This window comes from Sparus aurata, chromosome 16 (genome assembly GCF_900880675.1).
Source record: "Sparus aurata chromosome 16, fSpaAur1.1, whole genome shotgun sequence".
Lineage (NCBI taxonomy): Eukaryota > Metazoa > Chordata > Actinopteri > Spariformes > Sparidae > Sparus > Sparus aurata.
Genome location: NC_044202.1, coordinates 5,713,390 through 5,736,089, shown reverse-complemented (window position 1 = coordinate 5,736,089; position 22,700 = coordinate 5,713,390). Strand labels below are relative to the sequence as shown.

Sequence of the window (22,700 nt, the reverse complement as noted above, 5' to 3'; positions counted from 1 at the left end):
ACAAACTTCACTTGAACTGTTTTGAACTCTGATGGTTATCTCTTGACACTTTGATCTTGACGACCAGTTTTCAATCCAAATAAGATCTCAGTTCAGTGACGGGGGAACTGCATGACTGTGCTTGACTTGAAGCACCATGCTGAGGGACAATCGCCAACACAAAGCAATGTTGGGACGGCGTTTCACATCGTGATCTACATGCTGACTGAGACTGGGTGGATCGACACAGTTACAAAGACAGTCACAAAACAGTTTTCAAGGCATACGTACAATCCTGCACCGACAAATACATTTAAGACGTAAGCTTGCATTCTTTGCAGAGGATGTTAGGATAAAAGACAAAAGGCATGCTGCAAGTGTCAGCTGAATAGTCAGGTTTTTTTTTTAAAAAGGACTCTCGGAAAGGTTGTGTCCTGTTGAAAAATGCAAAGCATGCCGAGGCAAGAAGAGCGTAGCAATTAGGAACAGCCTCTTTGACTTTCGTTAAGCTAAGTTAAGGGAATATTCTGTGAAATACGTTAAGTCAGTTCAATCCAAAATGAAAAATACATATTTGTCCTCTTATCTGTAGTGCTGTTTATCCATCTGGGATGTTTTGGTGTGAGTTGCCGAGTTTTGGAGACGTCTGTCTTCTCTCAAATAGAAAATAACAAGATGGAGTGGGTGTTAAAGATAACACTTACAGACATCTCTCTACGGAAGACATCTCCAAAACTCGGCGAGAAAAATATTTGGATGGATAAAAAGCACTAAAGGTAGAAGGGAAAATATGTATTTTTGATTTGAGGATGAATTGTCCCTTTAGTTTGCTTTCTTTCTGAGAGTTAGATGAGATCGGATACCACTCTGACAGCCTGAGTGTTAAATATGAAGCAGTTAGCCTAGTTCAACAAGGGCTTTAAAAAATAAAGCTCTCAGGAAGAAAACAAATGTTTCCTAAAATCTAACACTATTAATGTAACTGCATAGTTTAGTCACCATCATCCTCAGTAGTAACTGTCTTCTTTGGCCTCAAATGCTAGACGATGTTACTACAAAGAAGCTACTGTGAAGTCTTTGAATTAGGAGCAAAAAGGTTTACCGTACTCTCTAGCTGTGATCATTAAAATGACTCCAGGAATGAACGTTAGTGATGTACAGTTTATCTACACTCTGGTTGCCCTGTGCTGTCACCAAATGTGCCCCCTTACCCCTTAAAGAAATGGAGACCTGAGAGGCAAGACTCACAGATGACAGACTGAGGGGGGGGGGAGGAGATGGTGGATAGTCGGTGAGATAGCAGCAGCAGAAGAAGAAAAATGTGACACGAGGTAGAGAAAGACAGCGAGAGCGAGAGAGAGAAAAGAGAAACTGCAGCCTTTGCATTGTTCATTGCAGACAATTACTGGCTCGGCGCTTTGAGAGAAAAAGGGTGTGTAGTGCTCGGTGTTAGATAAAGAGAAGTGTTTGCGTTGAAACGGAGGAAAAGGCCCTCTGGTTAGCGATATTAAGCGGCCGAGGGCGCCGGCGGAAGAAGAGGCCTTGCACCATTCCTTGTGAAACTCTTTTATCAAGGATTGTGTGGGGCTGCATCTCACCTCATCGCCTAGCCTACACAGAGCGTCTAGACGTACAGAAGATGATGGAATTCACTATCATGAGCTGCTAATCTGCCACTAGGGTTAAAAACTGGGATTTTTTTGTTCATTCCTTCAAACACAGCTGTTGTTAAAAGGGGATTAGAAAGCATGAATGGGCCTCCAAGAAGTGCATCATGGGCTGATGAGTTCCATTATCTTCTGGGTGTGCTAGAAACCAACAGAAAGGTACCTGCGGTGTGGACTGCTCACAGAGGCTCCAGGCTGTGACAGACTACATTTGCCCCGTTGCTGTTTGCAATGAACAGGGGGGGAGGGGGGGGGGTAAAAGAAAGAAAGTTGTGTTTAAGTCCAGGCAAATCAAGACAAAGCTACCGATGAAAAAGAAAATCCCCAAAAATGAAAGAAGAGCAGCGACAAAATCATACGTGGAGGCGATAGATTTTGTAACCCCTGGTAACAAGGATTCTGGCTTTTCAAAGTTTTTCAGACGACTACTTTGAAGTGCTTCGGCTTGTGACTGCAAATAGGAAGCCACAATGTGATGCATGAATCCCACATTTAATAACATAAACACATAATATAAGCAGCGACATGCTTATTTGGACTGATATTCAGATTAATAATCAATCAAAAAAATACTTTGTTCTCATTCTAAAAGCCCACAATATAAAACAAATACGACGTCATGCTTTCGAAGTCATAAAATCACATTTTCTACACTTCTTTTAGCAGGTTATAATAGCCAGTATTGCTTAGAATAACACTATTGGGGTCAAACTAGAGTGAGAAGATATTAGAGGGAAGTCTAGAGGGAGAAAAGTTTTGTAGGACAGAAGTTTTTTTTTTAGAGTGGAAATGCTGGAAGAGAACTGAAAAATTCATCCGAGAAAAAAGGAGGAGGGGATATAAAGTTAGAAAAAGAAAAGGATTCCCTAGTTTCTGGCAGGGCTCGCTCTGGGAATAACATGCGAGAAGAGAAAAAAAGGAGGGAAAACAGTTCAGAGTGTTCAGAGTCCAGAGGGAGGGAGTGTAAAGCAGGTTGTGGAGGTGTAGAAAGGTGTGACTGTGAGGAGAGATCTTGGGATGACAGGGGTGAGTATGGCCTTCAACAGGGGGGGCAATTTGGGGCACAAGTTACTCTATGCGTTCAGAGGGGTCACTGAACACCAGGCATCTCATAGAGCAGCGTGTACGGGGAGGTGTATACGTTACCGATCGTCGCCGGCTCGGTGTGCTCCTTCCTGATACAGGACTGAGGGAACCGGACGTGTCCAGCTCATCGGCAGACGACCAAGATGAAAGATCCTGACGGAGGAAACATTTACAGAGAGAGAGAGAGCGATGGTGAGAGACTGAGACAGGTAAATAGCGCTCATTGCCACAGTGAATCTACTTTATAAAACAAGGTAACACTCATATAAATCCGCAAAAACAACAGACTTTGCAGCTTCTAATACTGCTTCCAAGCAAAGTGAAACTTGGAGCAGTGGCTACTATTCTGCAGAATAACCTGGACAAATAATAGAATCCACTCAATTTTAAATGAAATAAGAATTCCTTGAAGGATTAGAGCTTTAACATTTGTGTCGAACAGAACAATCAAACAGTACTTTCATTCAAGACGTCAATTCAATTACATCTCTTGTCTCGTAGTGCAGCATGCTATTAATTCTGACATCAAAACTATTGTAAAAATAAGTTGCTGTAATTCTGTTAGCCCCGTACATGTGTTGTGAGAACAGTTCTGTTGTTCTGCGCCTGTAAAACTTCAATTCTAGGAAAAAAGTTCTTAGTTTGACGCAAACGCTGACCTCTGGCATGAGGGAACCATTTACTGTATCAACTCAAATAACTAAAAACCACATTTACAAGGTTCCACATATCGGCGCCGCACAGGTAACAAAGCACAGATCTATACTGAGTGAAGATCTACCTGCTGACTGCTCGTGATGTCCAGGATCTTGGCCAGCTCTCTGAGGTCTCGGGTCACTTCTTTTAGCAGCAGCTTGAGGCGGTTCCCAATAACATGAACCTTCTCCTTGGCCTCCAGGCAGTCGCTGCCCTGAGAGTTGACCAGCAACTGCAGGGACATGTCCTGGAGCGAGGCCACTTTGAGCTGGGAGTCAAGCAGCTCCTGACGGATTTGCTGTGGGAATCGTGAATTTTAGATGTTAATTCTAAGAACCGATTATAAGCCTACTAACATTTACGTATAATTTACAGCTCTGTACCGTGAGTGTTTTATGATGCTCGTGGAGAGTGTCACTGTCCTGGATGGGGTCAATGGGAACCACCTCGTTCCTCCTGCGGTCGATGTTTTCCAACCAGAGCAGCAGACCGTGGCTCATCTCATGGAAGTCCTGTTGGTCAGATGTGGAGCAGGAAAGTAGAAATTCAACTGTGTGTGCGTAATTACAGCTCTATAAAACATTACATTACAGTACATTGACTGGCACCTACTTGACACTGCATGAGAGCCTCCTGTAGTGAAGACCTCCACTCCTCCAGCGAGCTGCCCAGTTTGTCCCAGTGGTTGTTCATGTCTTTCAGTTTGGCCTGTAGCTCTCGGGACTCCTCTGAGTCCGTCTGCATGAACTCAGCGCTGCACAGGTTGATGGACAGCACGATGGCCTTGCGCTTGTCATACGCCTTCTGCAGCTCCTGTGGACAAAGATTCACATTTTACAGTTAATTAATGCAATCATCCAGGGAGTTTTTTTATTTTCATTTATTGCAAGAGGCCACAACATCTCTGATTATCAGAGTGCATATTGAGTGCAACGATCTCTCAATTAGCACTAACACAAAACTACCTACTTGGAATTTTTATATATATTTTTGTTGTAAGAGGAAAAAGAAATTAAACCATATAAAGAAGGAAAACTGTCACGTACAAAAGTGTGTACTTAAAACAGAAAACGAGACAAAATAAAAACCTTGAGCTTTTTGATGCGCTGCTCAATCGTCTGGATGTCCGTGCTGAGGTCCAGCCTCCGCTGCTGCTCCAGCTCCTCCTCCGTCTCTCCCAGCCAAGTCCAAACCTTGTTCAGGTCAGAGTTCAGCTGCTGCCACTGCTGCTGGTTCTGCTTTGTGCGTATCTCTTTGCTGAGGTCCTGGGCTTGCAGGAGCTCCCAGCGCTCAATCACTCCTAGATTGCAGAGAGTAAGAGAACAAGCAGCATACGCCGTTACATATACAATAAATCAACCTTACATGCATGCAGGACAGGTTGTGGTGTGACGTTACCTGACGTCTGGGACTCAGAGCTGCTGGGATCTGCCAGTCCAGACACGGTGTCTTCCTCCTCCTTCAGCTCATAGCCCATCCTCTTCACTGTGTCAATACTGCCGCGACACTCTCCCAGCAGCCGCATCTACAGAATACATTTATTCAGATTATATCAGATATTCCAGGAAAGGATGAAACAAAGATTTTTTAAATTCAGAATCATGTAACATACATATCCCATGTATGAGGTGTCCAGTTCTGTGCTCATGGGCGTGCGACTGCGGCTGCTGTCCAGTTGTTGCAGGTGGAAGCGGCTGGCATCCAGAGGGTGAGCGTGCGAGTCTGACGAGGCAACCTCCCCTGTAGACATGACATCAACTTGTCAAGTTTGCAGATTATGATCAAATATTCGATCTTAATGATAACAGAAGAATAAGGGCCCCGTTCAGACAGAGACGTGGAGAGCAAAAAGTGATTTGCTTGTCGGGGTTTGACAAAAGATCGCCGATATATTTCCCACCGCAGCCACTAAAAAAAAAACAGCCGTGTCAAAGAGCCCTCCTGTCCTGCGCGTCTTGGGCGTCACATCTATCATTTGAAATCCAGATTTGAATCATGACGTGTCTCTGTCTGAACTGAGCCCGTGAAACGTCTACTTAAAAACAAATCTGCAATCCCTTCACCAAGAAGTTCAGACTTGTTCACTGTGACAATAAAACAACATGCTTTTCTGGAACATAAAATGCACATGAAAACAAATCCATAGAGGTTAGCTACACAGCACACTGCAAACAAAAGTAAGAAAGCCAAGTTAGAAAAAAGAAGGGTTAGGCTGAATTCCATTTCGGTTCTGGTGAATTGGACACCGACGCAGAACCAAGTGTTGAAGAAATCAAAATGGAATTGACCCTATTCCCCCCGGTGTTAGAAAGTGCCGCCGTCTGTCACAGTGTGCGCCCAAGGTGAGGAAATCAACACAAATCAAAGTCAAAGCTGGTGAATAGGCTACAAGTGTGATATCACTCAAGAGTGCAGCTGTTAATCTGGCCCCCCGAACACTTGTGGCATGCTGGGGTCTGCTGTTGCCTACCAGTGGAGGACCTCAGTGTTTGTTCTGTAAGTTTAACAAAGGCCTCAGGGCTCTCTGGAATCACTACATCTGGAAGAAACATTGTACAGTAGACACATTCAGCAGCGGGCATTTCACTCGTTGACTCCATGAACTGATTAAGCTGGAATTCGCCTGCTGTCTGATGCAGCGGCTGATGGAGTTTTCCCATAAAATACACTGTATTAACAACAGAGGTCAAACTGATGGATTGGTTTGGCTGATTTGACTGTTTTGCATGAAGGCTCCATACGCAAGAGTCGAGGTAATGTAATTGTGCACAGGAGATAATTCATATTTAAAGTCAAAAGAGACACATTTTACCAACCTAGAGCTACTAAGTTTCAGGGTTTGGGTATTTGGTTAGTGATTTCCTGTTTTGCTTTCCACTGTCTTTTCTTGTCCTTCAGTTTTTTTTTATTGCCCTATCACTGCAGTTTCACCTGTGTCTTAAAGGTTTTCCCTCCCTTGTGTATTTATGTCTGTGTCTTTCCCTCAATCTTTGTCCTCACGTCAGTCTTTGCCAGCCTTTTGTTATATTTTGGATTTTGAATTTATGGACTTTTGTTCTTTGTGTTCTTTACCTTCCTGCCTCTGTGTCTTCGCTTGGGTCCCTTTCTGATATCCATAACAGTAAGTCTTTAAAGTAAGTCCTAAAATACTTCCTGCTATACATTTGCAGTCATTTTTTCTAACAGATATTGTAACGTAAAAAGAGAATCAGTGAAACTGCTCACAACTTGAAGACTTGTGCAACCTGTGAAAAGGGGTGGTAACATGATACTGCCTCTGGGGTAATGAGGGAAAAGGTTTGGAAAGCATTCGATTAAATGATGCTCTCCCTTCTTGCTTCTTTGTTTGCAACATCTCAAACCATAATATAACATAACATAATTTCTTGATACACTGTCATTCTCTTCTTCAAATTATACTTGAAGCACAAGGGTGTGTGTTTGATAACGTACCTGACAAGGCTGAGGCAGGCCGCTGGAGGAAGTCTCCCTCCTCACTCTGCTGCTCTCTCAGGGCCCTGCTGGCGCTCTCCAGCCCGCGGCTCAGGTCGTAGTCGTGATCCCACTCCAGTGGGATGGAGTCCACGCTGGCTGGGGTGTCTCTGCCTGAACGCTCGGTCCTGAGCTGCGCCGCCAGGGAGGCTGAGCGTCCGGAGGAGGGCAGAGGTGACAGGAAGCCGTCTCCCAAACGCTCGTTCCATGGAAGGCTGGACAGATCGCCAGGCTCGTCCAGCTCCAGCTCCCGGTCAGAGAATGACACCTCAGTGTCATCGTCTGCGAGCTGAGGAGAACGTTTATGACATTGACAGTTTATACTGAGGATGTGAGTGATACAAAGATGACGGAATTTAGTGCCTTCAGATACATTATAGAGGAATAAAAAAGGTTCTCAGGTCTTACAGGAAGTCGAATGAGCTTTTTGTAGTAGCGCTCCACTCGACCAAACACTTCCTGACAGTAGCGCTGCAGCTCCTCCAGCTCCTCCTCGATGACAGCAGCATCCATAGGCTCGCTCTTCTCTATCAGCGCCTCCCCCTGGTGGAAGATGTGCTCGATCTTGGCCGTGGTGAGGGAGATTTCCTGCTGAAACGACTGTGGGAACAGACGAACAGGTCCTCATTCATTATGTTTTTAATGCCAAACACAAAGCCTCTTTCACAATGTCAAAATGCATGACCTTTTCAAGATGATCATTTCCTGATTTCATTAAACAATTTTCATCAGTTAACTTGTATGAGAATCATCTCGCAATATTATCTATTCATGGTCAGTCTGGCTGCTCCTCACAAGAGCAAATAAAGGAGACGACTATGTTAAACCTTCAAAAATGTGTAGATAATTAAGGTGCAATATATCTTTCCACAGATTTCTGAACATGTCAGGAGCCAGATATAGATAGATAAATGAGTAACACTTAATTTTATAGGCCATAGTAAGAATACCAGTGAAAAAAAAAGGAGATTGAAAGGGTCTGAAATATTGTGACGATACTGCGGGGTTGGACCACTCTTGAACAAACCTACCCTGAGTTGTTTGATCTTGGCCTGAATGTCGCACTCAGAGAAGTGCTCGATGTTGGTCAGCTGCAGGTCCATCTCTGTCAGCCACACCAAGATGCCGTCTCTGGCCGTCTCAAACTCCTCTCTCTGACTAATAAAGTGCTGCGCATTTGAAACAGGGTTGCTGCTGTTAGGAAGATGTCTGTGACCTTACTGATTTAACATTCAGTCAAACAGGCAGAACACACAGATTCTATCATCTTACATAAGGATAATGCAGATTTGCATGAATTAAGATACCGTGAACGTAATGATGGACATACCTTGAGTCTGCGGAGGATTGATGCCACCCTCTTCTGCAGGTTGTCCCATCGCTGATTGGCATCATGAGCCATCTCCCTCAGACGACAGGAAGAGTCAGTGCGATTTTCTCGGGCCAGGCGGCGGTATTGCTTGTTGATTAGCTCCAGCTGGGTGAGGCTTTCATGGACTTGCCTCTGGAAGGCCTACAGAAACACATAATTCCATTAAAATGATGATAATCAACAGCACAGTCCTTTTGAGTCAAGAGAAATGACGCAGTAGTTTTGAAATACCTCAAATTTCTTAAGTTCCTCCTTGGCTACGGTGTACAGGACACCAGAAGAGTTGGGCAGAGCAGCAGTCTTTTCCGAAGTGGCCAGCCACTCCTCAAATCGTGCAAAATCATCTAGGAATTTCTGCCATAAACGCCACGTCTCCTCAATCCTTAGAGAGGGAAATGTTGGTGAAAATGTAGTTTCCCATCCATCCGGCTTCCATACTTACAATTCTGTTTTCATCGGACAACTTACTTGAGTCTCCTCTCCATAGACAAGGCACAGATGCTCCTCCAGCGGCGGTCAAGGCTCCGAGTTGCCTGCTGGATGGAGTCGCACTCTGCATCGGTGGCACAGGCGTCACAGTCGTGCAGAAGCACCTCACACAGGTTCAGTACAGACGCCACTCCTGTACTGTGCTTCTCTATGTCACGCTGAAGCTCCTGAGTGGTGGGAGAAGAGAAACAGAGAGTGGGTGTGTATGAGTTTGTGTGATAATACACAGGGAGGGAAAGAAAGAGAGAAGGGAATAAAATGTCAAATGTAGCACTGTACACTATGTTACCTGCTGCAGATCGAGCTTCCTCTGAATCTCCTGGAAGTCACAAGAGTCGTAGGCGATGGGTTTGGACAGCTCCGTCTCGATGTGGGCCAACCAGGAGCGAAGGCTGCTCATGTTCTTATCCAGCTGCTGCACGGCCACCAGAGTCTCTCTCAACTTCTTCACTCTATGAACATAAGTCATAATACTCTGTCAGTAAAATGTGATGTAAGAAACTCACAAGCAATGGAAAAAGCAAGGAATATTTTGTGTGTTATTTTGCATGTGTTGGAACAAAGTACAGGATTTTTTTTATGTCTTATCACCTGGCTCCGATGAGATCGAGGAGGTGCTGCCAGCGGTCGCTGACTTTGGTGAGCTTTTGTTCGATTTCAGCTGCCTTGCTCTTGTGGCTGGCTCTGGCCAGGCGCTCTCCCAGCTGGTGCAGGTGCAGCTTGTTTTCCTCAGCCACAGTGATCTCCTCCTGGTAGTCCTGAGACACAATGCAAAGCAATCAAAAGTTTAAATGCTGTACTTAAAGGAGAAATTGTTGTTAATGATAATGTCATTTGATTTTGCCATGGTTAGTTGGTGCATATAATGAAAATAAAACAAAGTAACCATGAATTTGTCAGACTGGTTCTGTGGCCAATGGAAAGGCAAAAAAAAAACAATAAAAAGCTAATTTAAACAGCTACAGCACAATCAGGTTATCTAAAAATACTTTTGTTAAAATGTGCAACTTCTACTACCTCAGCGGCAACATATCCACCTCAAAATTCTCACCCAGTCAATCTCAGCAGCAGAGTGTGACTTTAACTGAGGCGATGTATAAAGAGAATGAATGAAAGGTGCATCACTGGCTGCTGTGCACCCGAATGTTTGAAAATGGCAAAAAGAAAATCAGAAATCAACAAGTCAGAATTTGCTTTTCCGTTTACCTTGCGAAGCTTCTCGATCATCTCTTCGATGCTGATGTCTCCGTTTTGGGACACCTTGCTCTCCATGTTGGTGAGCCACTCGCAGAGCTCCTTGTACTTTTCGTTGAAGACGGTCCACTCATTTAGCTTCTCGCTTACCTGCTGCCTGCGCAGTGACAGCTGCAGAGCAATGACAATATTTATATTGGGTTAAATGCATCACTGTGCACACTGCCTAAGCAAATGTTTAACATCTGTTGATTTATGTCAGAAAGTCTGTAAAGGAAGCAGAGATCACAGAGATCACTGCACCACGTCTGACTCATTTGCATCAAGCAGCGACTGTGTGTCTCTGTGTGTTTCCTGTGTGCATGTTTTATCTGCTCTCAACAGGATGCAACGCTGAAAAAAAAATTGACCTTGAGGTTTCACTTGCACGCCAAAGCAACGGCTGTAGAAGTTCCTTTTTAAACTCTATAGTGAAATGCCATTATGGGTTATATTTCAGGAATCTGAGGAACAGTGCACAGCGTGTTCATAAGTTACACGTATTTGAAGTCAACACGAGAAGAAAAAAAGAGGAAATGCTTTTGTTTGAACAACTGTTTTGTCTTCTTGTATTGAAAGTCTCAACACTCTCCTTCTTTAACATTCAGTTGTATTCAACAATCATTTTTCATGCAAATATTCCGTAGCACATGAAGCTGGCTAACTGGCACATCCAGACCAAAGTGTAATAGTCTGATAATTTTGTTTGACACCAGCACCACCGTTTGGTATCTCAAGGAACTGCAGAGACAAAACCAGTGCGTCAGATTGTGACACCTTCAAGTGCCAAGAGCAACAGCAACTGGTCAAATTCACAGTATACAGAACATTCAGTAAGTCAGCAGCTTTCCACAAGCACTGTATACTAGTGCTCTGTACCTGGTGGCAGATTTCATCCCACTGTCGATGCAGCAGCTCGATTCGCTCCTGCAGGACGGACAGATCCTCAGCACTGATGTAGCAGGACAGGGACTCTCGCAGCACAGTCAGATGGGCCAGATCCCCGGTCCAGCCATCAAATGTATTCTCCAGGTCCTGAAACAAAAGCAATGTTGTCAAAATATTCATGTATTAATACATGAACAACAATGTCAATACATTTGTTAATTTAGTTAAACTCCACTTATTCTATAGTTTTTAGGTCAGGGTCCCCAAAGCAATGTTGAATTTCAGACCTGTGTTATATGTGAAGTTTCCTTTGTGCTAAGTTCATTTCCACTTAATGATATTATAAAATAAATGCCTCCAGGCTGTCACCTTGCAGCGCATCTGCTCAGCCTGCAGGTCCTCGTGATGATCAGGAAGAGGCTGGGAGAGCTGCCGTTTGAAGGCTCGAAGTTTCTCCAGCGATCCACCGATTCCTCTCTCACACCTCTCCCAGTCCTGTCCATGACAAAAACAATGGTTGCAGCTGCATCACTCATATAAACAACAAAATAATGGTAATTTTTGTATTTCTCTATTATGACTTTTCTAGTATTCCACAATTTTAGCTACAAGTATAAAGTGATTGTGCCGTTTGGTGAAAAATTTGAAAACAAAAGAAAAAAGAAAAGCATTCAAATTTCCACCTACAAACCAAAACATTACTGTATCCGTTTAATGTCTCCTGAGGTTTCCTGCACTCTACAAGCTGCTGGCAATTCGCCTGGTTTACCTTTAACAAGGTGGCAAGCTCCTTCTTCTGTTCGTCCAGGCAGATGCTGGCATGCTTCCAGCGCTCCTGGATCTCAGTAAGTTCTGCCTGCAGGGCCACCTCGGCCCGACTATCAGCTGACAGGAGCAGTTGTCTGCCAGCCTCCACCGTCAGGATGTAGCTGCCCTGCTGACGCTGCAGCACCTTTTCCTTCAGCTGAGCCAGAAAGCATAATCACTCAGATAAAATCAGTCTTAATTATCAAGCCACTGACCTGTTAGTCTCCTGCCAAAACAACACATGTAAATGTACAGTCACCTAATTTTGAGTATCTGTTTTAAAGATCCTTCTGCACCTTCTCTGCGTCATTCCCTGCTGTAACTGTTTTACTTTGTTTTACAAGTAATTTCTTCTGTCTTCATTGATCCACTGTATGCATTTTAATCATCCTGCCAGAGATCCATTAGGACTAAAACATTAATCAATTTGGGAGAATATATGGCTGTTCGGAAGAGATCTGTGTGTCGACTAAACACAAAATGTGTGTCTCTCTGTCCAGCACCATCTTAATAAATCTGAGCTGTGTACTCTGTAAGCTTTTACATTATGTACCTGGACAGCATCCAACATCGAGCGGGCTTGTTGCAGAGGCACTGTAGTCCCTGTCTGAAGGGCTTCTGCAGGGTGGGAGACCTCCACCAGCCACCTGCGCAGCTTCTCCACCATTTCTCTGTAGCGCTGCCACTGGCGAATCAGACCGTCGATGATGCCCCGCCTCTGCTGAGCACGCCGCACTACGCCCTGCCACTGGTTACTCAGCAGAGCCAACTTCAGGTTGAACTCGTCTCTGCAGAAGGGAGAGGTGATGTCATTTTCAGAAAGACATTTATTTCAACAAAGACCAATGGATTTACCAGTCTAGTAATGTTTATGTACTTGGTGTTATGAGGTTAGAAACAGTGTTTACCTGTCGTCCACCTGACCCTGCTCTAACATCCTCTGTCCATCACTGATAATGGAGTGCAGGATCTGCTGACGACTAAACATCTCAGCCTGGAATAACTGGAAGACAACATATTTATGATTAATGATTAAGAAATACAAAAGGACGCTGTTGCAGGATCTTTTATTCTAAAGGGACTCTAACCTCATGAGCTTTTTGCTGCTCCATCAAACTCTGGTAGTTCCCAGAGATTTCCACTGCCAGGTTCTCTTCTGTTTGGACCAAGAACTCCATCCACGTTTCACACTTCTCCAGGAAGGTCTGCTGCTGCAGCAGGAAGGACTGGAGTTTGCTGCAGGGAACCAAAAAAGCCAGTGAGCAAACGAAATCTGTGCCAACTGAAAATAATAAGAAACATCTGTGGAGTTTTTGATACTATTTGTGCCTGTTCATCATTAATCCGTTCTCAGATGAAAGATTCTGCAGAATCTCTTTTTCTATTTTCAGAAATGGATATTCAGCACTAATCCCGATGGGGAAAGGTGTGCAAATGACTTCTACCCTGTACCATATATCTTATGAGTCATACCTGAATCTCTCTGTGGTCTGAGCTGAGGCTGTTGACCAGCTCCTGTTGAGGTTCTGCATGCGCTTGATCTCTGAATCGTTGAGAGGGAGCCGGTAACCGAGCTCATTAAGTCGCTCCAGCTCAGGAGCCATACTGCTGAATTTGAGCATGAGCCTCTGTAGGAGTACCAGAGAAACATTTTACAAATCTCAATTTCAGGACAACCACTAAAATGGATCATTTTAACTCTCTGATAAAAACCTTGAGCTCCTCCATGCGGTCTTGGATGACTAGCAGGTCTGTGGAGCCGTTGGGATCTTGCATCTTCAGAGCCTCCTCAGCTTCAACTATCCAGCAGCCCAGTGAATCCAGCTGATCATTAAAGGTTTCATAGTCTTGAACTCCGGTCTGGTGAGGAAAAGAAATGTGAATAAGTGTAAAATAAATTTCAACAGGCTGGACAACTAGGAGTCTTATTTAGCATTAATTTCTTCTTCTCTACCTGCAGAGTGGTGAGCTGTCTAGTAAGCGCTTGTTCCACAGCGGAAAGCCGCTGGGTGAGAGAGAGGTGATCTGACTGGATGGCAGAAGCTGCTGATGTGTCCACCTGCTGTTTCAGCTGATCTCCCAGTTCATGGAGAACCTGCAGGGAGGCCTGCACCGGAGCTTGGGACCGGAGCACCTCCTGGGACAGAGCAACCATAACATAAAAAAAAAAATCTGCTGAACTCTACTGAACAGAAATATTCAGCATTTAGACATAAAAGTTACAGCTGGGGCATCACTCACGCTGCATTTTTGGATCCAATCGGACACCTCTTCATCAGCGATGTCCTTGCTGCAGGCGAGTTTGAGGAGCTGGTCTGCCTTTTCCTCCTGCCGCTGGATGCTGCTGCAGCCCTGCTCATACAGCTCTTTGTAGCGCTGCCACAGCTGCAGAAGGGCTTTGCTGCTTCTCAGACGCTCCGCAATCTCCTCCAGTAAGCCAGCCCATCTTGAGTGCAATAAATGAAAAGATATTGAAACTAATCATAGAAAATGGCTGCACATCAGGCAGGTGTCGTGCCCTGACAGCTAAAGTTTTCAGATTAAATACATTGTATACCTATTACAGTTAATAAAGATCACCTTGCATTGACGTCCTTCAGGGCGTTGTTGAGAGAATCTGAGACTGACGGGTGACACTCCCTCAGCAGTTGGTGGGTCACGGCTCCAAACTTCCTCAGACTGCTCTCCTGTTTCTCCAGTTCCTCTTGCAAATCCTTCACAGATGGCAAAAAAAGCACAGCGCTTAATACAGTAGCAAGATCAACAGTGTAAAAGACCATATTAAGAATTATTCCCCTCGGTAAAAATATAAATATCAACTTCAACACAATAAGATTTCAGAGACACATGTTAATGCAATCGCCTCTTTGTCCTGACATACCTGCAGACTTTGCACCTGCAGCTGAACAGCCTCCAGGGAGCCGGTGAGGAGGCGGAAACGGGATACAGAGTACCTTCCCTCCATCAGGTAGCCATTGATCTCCTCTGAAGCCTTCTTGTATAGACTCCACTGATCCAACACCGACTTCAGGCTGATCTTTAGTTGCCCAATCTGTTCAAGGTGGAGTAAAAACTCACAGTTCAGACATTCTGTGAATTGTAAAGGTGTAACCGAAGAAGCACATTAAAAACAGAGTGCAAAGAGAATAGGGGAGCTTACCAAGTGGTCGAGGTTAGCCCAGGTGTGATTGACACCCTGGAGCGTCTCCATGACGATAGCACAGGCCTCATCGGTCTTGTTCTGGACGAGGGCGCAGCCCTGCTCCTCAACTCTCTCTAGTTCTTTCTCTTTTTCCTTCACCAACTCTTCCATTTCCTAAAAGTTTTGACATGATATTGAAACATGGACCCAGAAAAGTGTGACAGGAATAGCAATCTTGTTTTGGTAAATGAGTGTTGTCACAGTATGAGCAGCAAACCTGGCAGTCTTTGAGAGCATTCTGCACAGATGTCAGATCCTCTATTCGATTTTTCCTCTTTAATCGTTCTTCTTGAGTCGCCATCCAGGACTTCAGGGCCTGAACGCTGCTCTCATACTCCAACCACATCTCCAGAAGGCTCTCCAGGAATTGGATCTGCACAGGAGTTTATACAAATTAAACTATGACATCCTGTTTTTGCACCTTTAAACGACTCCAGTAGCTACAGTTTCATTGACAGTATCAGTGGCCTCACCCTCTCATTGATGCGGCCTTGTAGGATCTGCCAGCGTCGATTCATGGCTCCCAGTCTCTCAGCAAAGTCTGTCTTATCGCTGCGCTTGCTCTCCACATCCTGACCGCTGATCTGCAGCACTGACTGGTTGACAAAGTCCACAGTCAGCTGCTTACAGCTTAAATCTACTCTGAAGCCCTGAGAAGGAAACAGCAGTAGACTTACAATTAAAAATGGCAGCCACAAACCTTTGACATCCTTAGCATACATGCTAATATGCAAAAAAATTGTATGTAGCTGACAAATATTGTTCTTCTACCAAAAACTCACTTGTAAACAAAGTCAAACATGCAATGAAAGACCATTACCTTGTATTTTTGCAGGTAGTCTTGAATCACATTTGACCCCACTGCACTCTTCAGGTTTTCTTCATCCTCCTCGGTGACATTCTCCATCAATGATATCCAGTTAAACAGCTCAGAAATGGCGTGACGGGAGGCCAACTTCTCCATTTGGATCTGAACACACATAACACCCATCGGATCAGCTTATTATACATTCAGGAAACTCCCAGTTTGAGGGCAGCCCTGTGTGAAAACTTGTGTATACGAGTGAAGCAGCAGAAAGAGGGGTAATCCTATTTGCCCCAGAGCAGCTAAGCCTGTTCAGTCAGGCTGCATGTGACGATACCTGATGCAGCTTCTCCTGGACCACTGGGATGCGTGTGAGCAGCTCAGTCCACTGGCTGTCTATGCGTGCCAAGTCGGTCCGCAGCACCACTGTGTCCACTTTCTTTAGACGCAGCAGCTGGTTGCCCTCAGTTATCACTGAGCTCTTCAGGCTGGACTTTCCTTCGACTTCCTTTGAAAACTCCTGAGGCGGACAGTGACAGGAATCATCAGCTGTGTTTGATGATCATATTACACTTTTAGAATTTGAATTTTATTAAAAATGTGTATCATTTTCAAAAAAGTGATTTACTATCTTCTTCACCAAACAAATGAATACTGTGCATTAGGGCTGCAACTAACTAATAATTATTCTAATTTAATCAATCTATCGATTATTGTCTAAATTAGTTAATTAGTGGTTTGGTCTACAAAATGTCAGTTAATTGAGAAAAATGTCAGTCAGTGTTCTAAAAGCCCAAGATGAAGTCCTCAAATATCTTGTTTTGTCCACAAACGAATAAGAAAGAAATGACAGATGTAGATTATTTAGACAAACGAAAAAAGATTTTCTAAATCGACATTGCATTGTTCAGTGAAGATAGATCTGAAAAGAAAATCTTACTTTTAAATTAAATTCTACTGGCGAACAGCCTAAATCTCTTTATCTCTCTCTCTCTATATATATAGGTGAAAAAAGAAAAAAAAAAAGATAAAAGAAAAATAAATAATCAGTGCCCTTACAAGGAAAGCAGAGAGATGGTCTCTGACAGTCTCCAGCTCCTGTGGGACTAGAACCGCCTGCGTATTCCAAAACTCCAGACGCTCCAGAGCCGACTGCAGCCACTGGCTGAGCTCTACACACTCCCTCTGATACCTGCAGGGACAACCACGATTCATTCATGAGTTCAGAAATCACAGGTACAATCTACTTGCTTATGAATCTTAATCCTTCATTTGGTTAAACTGAGATCTGTGCAATTACTAATTATTGCTAAGCTCTCCATCTTATAGACCTTTACTAAAGGAAATTGTTTTTTTAGGCATATGTGTTTTGAATGTGTTTGAATGTGTTTCTGACCTGGTCCAGTGTTTCAGGATGGCCTCCAGGCGCTGCAGCTCCTTGTTGACCTTGCTGGTGTTGTTGAGCCAGTGTTCCCCCAGCAGTGCGAGCTGGTTCTCCAGAGCAGGACAGCACACTGACAGCAGGAGGTGTTTGCCCTCATCCAGCACCTGGTATAACTTGTGCTGGTGTTCTGTCAGTCTCCCCTTTAGACCCTTTACACAGAGTGGAAGAGGAGCAGATGGACAACAAAATCTGAGGGTTGGACAGGTAGTGGGCATGTGTGCTGGACTTTGAATGTCCTTTCCTTTTTGCTTTTATTATACATACTAAAATCTGCATTGATGTCTCTTTGTACCTGATACAATGAGATTCTGTCCATGAGCCTTTCTTCAGTCTCCTCCACCAGGCCGACAGTCGGGATACTTCCTTCAACTGCCTCCAATTGCCGGTTCAGACTCTGGTAATCCTGCACCAAGCGGCACCAAGTCTGATGAAAAAGAAAAAAGGTATGTATCAGTCTGCTTTCATTAGAAAAATAATGGTTAACACAAGTAGTATTTCCTCTCTCACCTCCAGAATACACTCCAGCTCCACTCCTTTACTGTGAGCCTGTTTGAGGACGCTCTGAGCCTCAGCCAGCGTCTCCTCCAGGGCCTGACTCTCTTTAGGCAGCATCAGAGCACTAATTTTTCTGAAGTACGTTTCTGTTAGGATCATATGGGACTCCAGACCCTGGAAGAACTCCTGGAAAACACAACCAGACACACAATCGAATCGCTGAGCCAATTTTTTTCACATTGCTTCAGCCTTTCCAGCTTTACAGAGCTCAAAGAGGTCCGAACCTTGTGTTTGTCCAGGTGATTCTGGACCTCATCCACAGAGCTGGCAATGATCCTCTGATCGGCAGCCATCTTGTCTTTAGCCGTGTCCACCAGGTCAGTCAGGTCCTGCAGAGCTCGCTCGTACTGCTCCTTCAGAGCCATGTTCTGGTTCAGCCCGGTGCGCCGGGAGCCCACCGTCATCACCAGCTCCTCATAGGAATCCTGAAAACAGACACAAAGAAGATTGTGTTTTCATTTTGGTTTGCCTAATTTACTCCAACAATTTCATGTTGTGTATTGTTTTTTGACAATGGCGGAATTTGCCTAAGAGTACTCGAACTTCTAGGAATGAATAAGTATTAAACTGAACAATACGTGGCAACGATAACTAATTTAAGTTAAAGAGCAATCAGTGATGTTACCTGGAGCTTTAGTATTTTGTTGGTTGATATTTGATCCGCCTGCAGTGTTGCTCCTCTGCTTTTGAGTTCCGTAATCCTCTGTTCAAAGTCTTTCAGGCTCTCTTCTGCGCTGGCAATAACCTGAGAGAATAGACAGTGCTAATGAACAACATTCACAATCATTTATTGTTCTCTATAAGCTTTGATGGGTGTGCGTGCATGAATGCCTTTGCCAAAGTGTGCATTACCTCCAGTTGTTTTGAGGCTGGTCTGTCCATGGCTCCAGCTAAGGCCTGCAGGATCTGGCACTTGGTCTCGATTAAAGCGGTTTGGAGAAGTTGCAACTCAGTCTGCATTAGACAAAAGATAATTCGTAGAACATTTACATCAAGGTATGTGGGTTTATGATATATGGATACAGAAATGTTCACATTGTGTGTTGTACAACTGTGATTAGGTTAAAAAAAATAACAAACATTATTGAACATAAAAGGAGGAAACATTTCCTGAATCTGACTATACATCAAGAGACTTGCAAGTCATCAAGAAAGATAAAGTATACTTGAAATGCAAAATATCAAGCAAACCTGGTAGGCTGTGAGCTCATGTGCTCTGGTCCTCATGTTGTCACAGCGTTGCCCCAGAGCACAACCCAGAGCACCTAATCTCTCTTTCAGGCAGTCGAGGTTGTCCTCTAGCAGCGCTCGGTCCTCTTGTTTCAACACTGAAGACCCGGCAAGCAGAGCCTGGCTGAGCTTCACGTCCTCTGTGACACGCCTCACGTCGTTCTCTAAGGTCTGGAGGAAAGTTCAGGATAGTTTGAATGGATTAATTTAACTCTCAACTGAAAAATGACCAGATTATATCCTGAATGTATTATCTTATCATTCACTTCAGCTGACGAACCAAGCCCTATGATTTGCTGTCTGAATCCCTCTACAATGATTAAAGAAACTGTACAAAAAGGCCTGACTGTACCTCTTGCTCTTGTAGCTGGGTCTCTGTGTTTTCAGCCAGCAACACTGAGCCAGAGAAGACGTTGTTCTCCACACCATCCAGCCAGGAGGAGGTGGATGACACAGCTGCGTAGAGCTGCTGTTCCATCTGCGGCACCTGTGTTTCACCACCGCCGGGCTGTGGATTATTCAAGACATTTGCAAATTTCCTTTGACACATGTTGTAAAGTAATGAACTCAAATGTGCAGGGATGTTATAGAAATTGTAAAACCTGAGTGGTCATGTCCTCTATTGTTTGTCTGAAGCTGTCATACAGAGTCTTCAGGGAGGATTTGTCAGCCTGTGTTTCTCCTTTGAACAGTGATCCAGCTGTAGTGACACGAGAAGCTCTCGAGTATACCTGCAAAAAAACAAAGACAAAAAACAGAAAGTCAACAACAGTCCCGGATTTTATTAGCGCACTTTACTCACAATATAATAAGGTTCGTACCGGCTGTTTGTGGTCCTGCTCCAGGGTTTTCTGCAGGAGCTGCAGTTTAGTTTTGAGCTCCAGTCTCAGGCTCTCCCATCTCTGCCTCATCTGCTCTTGAGCAGCCTGAGATTCCCTCTCAACCAAAGCTGCTGGTGAAAATGGCTCCATTGTACTGCGCAGTGACAGAAACACGAATCAGTTAGTGTTTCATTTATAATGAAACTGCTTACACTCACAGCCTTCCTGCGTTTCTCCTGTATTTCAATTTCAATCTGCTATTTTTTCTTCTTCTGCTGGGAAACTCCCATAATTCGCATAGCACTCAAACTATATTATAATTACGGCACCAACAGATTGTCCCTGAATAACAAACTACACAATAGAAAAATGTTTAACCCATCTGTCACCACAATCTGGCAACCCGCAACCTGGTTCAAGGGTTTTAGCTGTTGACCAAGTGTCAGAGCATGACACAACGAAAACTCCTGTATTTTGGAACCTAAATGTCGATAGGTATGATTTATAACCTGCCACAGCAATCAATGCAAACCTTAACTTAAGATTTCAGTATTTGATTTGTATGTATGTAAAATACCTGGCACTGCTGGGCGAGGCCTGCTGGATGAGGATCTCCTCTCCTCTGCTAGCAACCGACTGGAGCAACTTTTTCTGTTCGGCCAGCTGCTCCTCCAGTTCCTGAAAAACAAACATGCCAAACAGTTGGACTCAACTTTTTATGATATCGTTTTCGTTGCAGAAATCTTCACCAGATTTTATTAAAGTATGTTATTGTGGACTTTTTCTACTACAGTGAAAATATCACTACCAAATGCACATGTGCTGCAATATCTCAAAGGAAAAAAAAAGTACTAAAGAGAGGAAACAAAAAAATATACCCTTTGTCTCTGTAGGCTGTCCTGGTGTTGCTGGGATCGCGTGGTCCGGGCCTGGGCCAGCCAGTCCTGCACACTGGGACTCTGAGAGAGGCTTGAGTCTGACTCACTGTCCTCCTGCTCCTGCAGAGAGCCCTAAAAAAGCAGACAATGTATCAGAAAACATTCAATAAAACATTCTTAAACAAGGGTGTGGGACAAAGGTAGTAATCCAATTTTGATTCATATGTTTTACAAAGTGTAGCAAGAATGCTAAAGCACAGAGGTAGGAGATTCAGGACACATATTCACTATAGCTTTAGCTGACCTTTCAGTTTGTTGTTATGCTTGGCCTGTCAATAGATAACATAATGAACAACACACTAATGATGCTCTATTGAACAGAGTGGTGCAAGTCCTGTTATTATGCTATTAGCAAGAAAATGCATAAGTGAAGTTGAAAAATGTTTCTCTCTATATTTAAGTACCCACAGTGTGGACTGAACCCAACATCAGGTGCTATCTTAAACATTTAAAAAGCTCATGATTACATATGTCAGCTTTCAAAGCATGTAGCCCCTCACCTGGATGTCAGTCTGCTTGTCTTGTAGCATCCTCTGCAGCTCCAGCAGGCTGCCCTTCAACGTGCGTAACTTTCTTGCCAACTGCTCTGCTTCCTGTCTCGTTTCTGTCCGGTCTGTCTCCAGCAGCAAGTTCTCGCTGTGCATGGACAGCTCTGACAGGGCCGTCACCTTCTCTTCGATCTCCAGCAGCATGTTCTGCAGTACCAGGAGGAGAGAGGCCATCTCAAACATTGTGACAGCAACAGATCCTCCAGACAATCAGGGGGGCCAGGCCCGTGCTGAACCCCCTACACCTGCAGCTTTTCCGAGCCACAGGACAGGGAGCGCTCTCCCTCTGCTGTCATCATTGGCCCACCTTTCCCGCCTCGCCTCCTGTGCAACATATAACCACTAATCCTCCATGCTCCACGCTCTGCAGCATATGTGCTCACGCTTAAATTCAAAAGTAATTCTCCTGTGCAGAACCACATTCTCAGTCCAGACTGGTTACCGCTGCCGGTCAGTGAGTGCTGTTCCCGTGTTGGAGGAAGCATTTGTCCACCATTGGCATCGCCACGACTCTGCGGTCAGCTTTGGCAGGTTATTCTGAGGCTGAGAGTCACTCTCCGTCCCTCCCTCCTGCCTAACCCTCGCCGTGCTCTAGGATTCCCCTACTTGGATATCCGAGCAGCTTTGTCACCAACACCAATCCCAGCAGCGAGATCTATTAATCGTCTGAAAGCCACAACCCCTGACTGCTCCGCCCTACGCTGCTAACAGGCCCCTCTCACACAGAGCCATCTGCATAATCTGCTTAAGACTAGTGCTACAGTCGCTTAGGAGCCCAGCCTCCTGAATGCCCCTCTATCTCCTCTAATGCTCTTGTTTACCAACTGAAAGGTTCCTGCCCCTCTGGGATGATCCACATGTGATAAGGAAACAAAATACTGGAGTGTAAGATGGATGTAAATAATCCATCTGTGAATTTGCATTAATGTCCTCATCAGGGACAACGGCTGAACAACTAGAAAACACTACCCTAGGTCACATTACTCACAACTTGCTATGACATATATGTTAGTTGTAACCTCATGTGCATAACTTCATTCATAGTCTTAAGTAATAACTGAAATTAACACGTTTATACGCATTGCTCTGAATGGACAGCAGGGGGAGCTCTTACCTGACATTCAGCCAGCTGATCCTCCATATCTGCCTCCTCGAGAGGTTTCGGTTCAAGGATGAAGGTTACAGCACTGCGCATTCTGATCAGCCACTGGTCCAGTTCATCTGCCTGGTTGTGATAGAGCTGTATGGCCTGTTCCTGACGCTGACCCTCCAGACGGTCACTCACACGCTCCTGGGACAGAACACATTTATGAGTTAAGTAACACAGTAACACAATTCACAACAACTTTCATATCTTATTATCTTAAGTTATAGTTTTGTGCATTGAATTTGTATTGGGTAATGTGACTGGATTCATCAGCAACGATTATTAAACCACCTAAGCGAAC

General features: G+C 44.4%; 1 protein-coding gene across 11 annotated transcripts in view; it reads right to left on the bottom strand.

Moving 5' to 3' along the window:
* The window catches only part of syne1b (spectrin repeat containing, nuclear envelope 1b), an 80,796-nt gene that overhangs the window by 1,290 nt on the left and 56,806 nt on the right, over window positions 1-22,700 (bottom strand). For 7 of the 11 annotated variants that reach the window (XM_030391914.1, XM_030391924.1, XM_030391913.1 and 4 more), the window contains 50 exons: window positions 22,367-22,543; window positions 21,205-21,399; window positions 20,645-20,776; window positions 20,344-20,444; window positions 19,767-19,920; window positions 19,548-19,676; window positions 19,298-19,453; window positions 18,907-19,116; window positions 18,568-18,669; window positions 18,341-18,460; window positions 17,940-18,140; window positions 17,668-17,841; window positions 17,453-17,584; window positions 17,113-17,309; window positions 16,776-16,908; window positions 16,054-16,236; window positions 15,732-15,881; window positions 15,385-15,561; window positions 15,129-15,284; window positions 14,870-15,025; window positions 14,591-14,761; window positions 14,290-14,423; window positions 13,951-14,155; window positions 13,664-13,846; window positions 13,423-13,569; window positions 13,183-13,337; window positions 12,798-12,945; window positions 12,618-12,712; window positions 12,263-12,497; window positions 11,672-11,866; window positions 11,272-11,397; window positions 10,894-11,049; window positions 9,988-10,146; window positions 9,373-9,539; window positions 9,071-9,233; window positions 8,761-8,948; window positions 8,524-8,674; window positions 8,251-8,433; window positions 7,952-8,089; window positions 7,329-7,520; window positions 6,882-7,209; window positions 5,899-5,967; window positions 5,041-5,168; window positions 4,827-4,953; window positions 4,517-4,728; window positions 4,041-4,241; window positions 3,812-3,940; window positions 3,514-3,726; window positions 2,793-2,885; window positions 1,810-1,868 (listed from right to left, as the gene is read on the bottom strand). In XM_030391914.1, the coding sequence (XP_030247774.1) occupies window positions 1,810-1,868; window positions 2,793-2,885; window positions 3,514-3,726; window positions 3,812-3,940; window positions 4,041-4,241; window positions 4,517-4,728; window positions 4,827-4,953; window positions 5,041-5,168; window positions 5,899-5,967; window positions 6,882-7,209; window positions 7,329-7,520; window positions 7,952-8,089; window positions 8,251-8,433; window positions 8,524-8,674; window positions 8,761-8,948; window positions 9,071-9,233; window positions 9,373-9,539; window positions 9,988-10,146; window positions 10,894-11,049; window positions 11,272-11,397; window positions 11,672-11,866; window positions 12,263-12,497; window positions 12,618-12,712; window positions 12,798-12,945; window positions 13,183-13,337; window positions 13,423-13,569; window positions 13,664-13,846; window positions 13,951-14,155; window positions 14,290-14,423; window positions 14,591-14,761; window positions 14,870-15,025; window positions 15,129-15,284; window positions 15,385-15,561; window positions 15,732-15,881; window positions 16,054-16,236; window positions 16,776-16,908; window positions 17,113-17,309; window positions 17,453-17,584; window positions 17,668-17,841; window positions 17,940-18,140; window positions 18,341-18,460; window positions 18,568-18,669; window positions 18,907-19,116; window positions 19,298-19,453; window positions 19,548-19,676; window positions 19,767-19,920; window positions 20,344-20,444; window positions 20,645-20,776; window positions 21,205-21,399; window positions 22,367-22,543 (7,985 nt within the window). The remainder of the gene's footprint in view (window positions 1-1,809; window positions 1,869-2,792; window positions 2,886-3,513; window positions 3,727-3,811; window positions 3,941-4,040; window positions 4,242-4,516; window positions 4,729-4,826; window positions 4,954-5,040; window positions 5,169-5,898; window positions 5,968-6,881; window positions 7,210-7,328; window positions 7,521-7,951; window positions 8,090-8,250; window positions 8,434-8,523; window positions 8,675-8,760; window positions 8,949-9,070; window positions 9,234-9,372; window positions 9,540-9,987; window positions 10,147-10,893; window positions 11,050-11,271; window positions 11,398-11,671; window positions 11,867-12,262; window positions 12,498-12,617; window positions 12,713-12,797; window positions 12,946-13,182; window positions 13,338-13,422; window positions 13,570-13,663; window positions 13,847-13,950; window positions 14,156-14,289; window positions 14,424-14,590; window positions 14,762-14,869; window positions 15,026-15,128; window positions 15,285-15,384; window positions 15,562-15,731; window positions 15,882-16,053; window positions 16,237-16,775; window positions 16,909-17,112; window positions 17,310-17,452; window positions 17,585-17,667; window positions 17,842-17,939; window positions 18,141-18,340; window positions 18,461-18,567; window positions 18,670-18,906; window positions 19,117-19,297; window positions 19,454-19,547; window positions 19,677-19,766; window positions 19,921-20,343; window positions 20,445-20,644; window positions 20,777-21,204; window positions 21,400-22,366; window positions 22,544-22,700) is intronic. The other 4 variants (XM_030391923.1, XM_030391917.1, XM_030391921.1 and 1 more) reach the window with 3 other exon arrangements.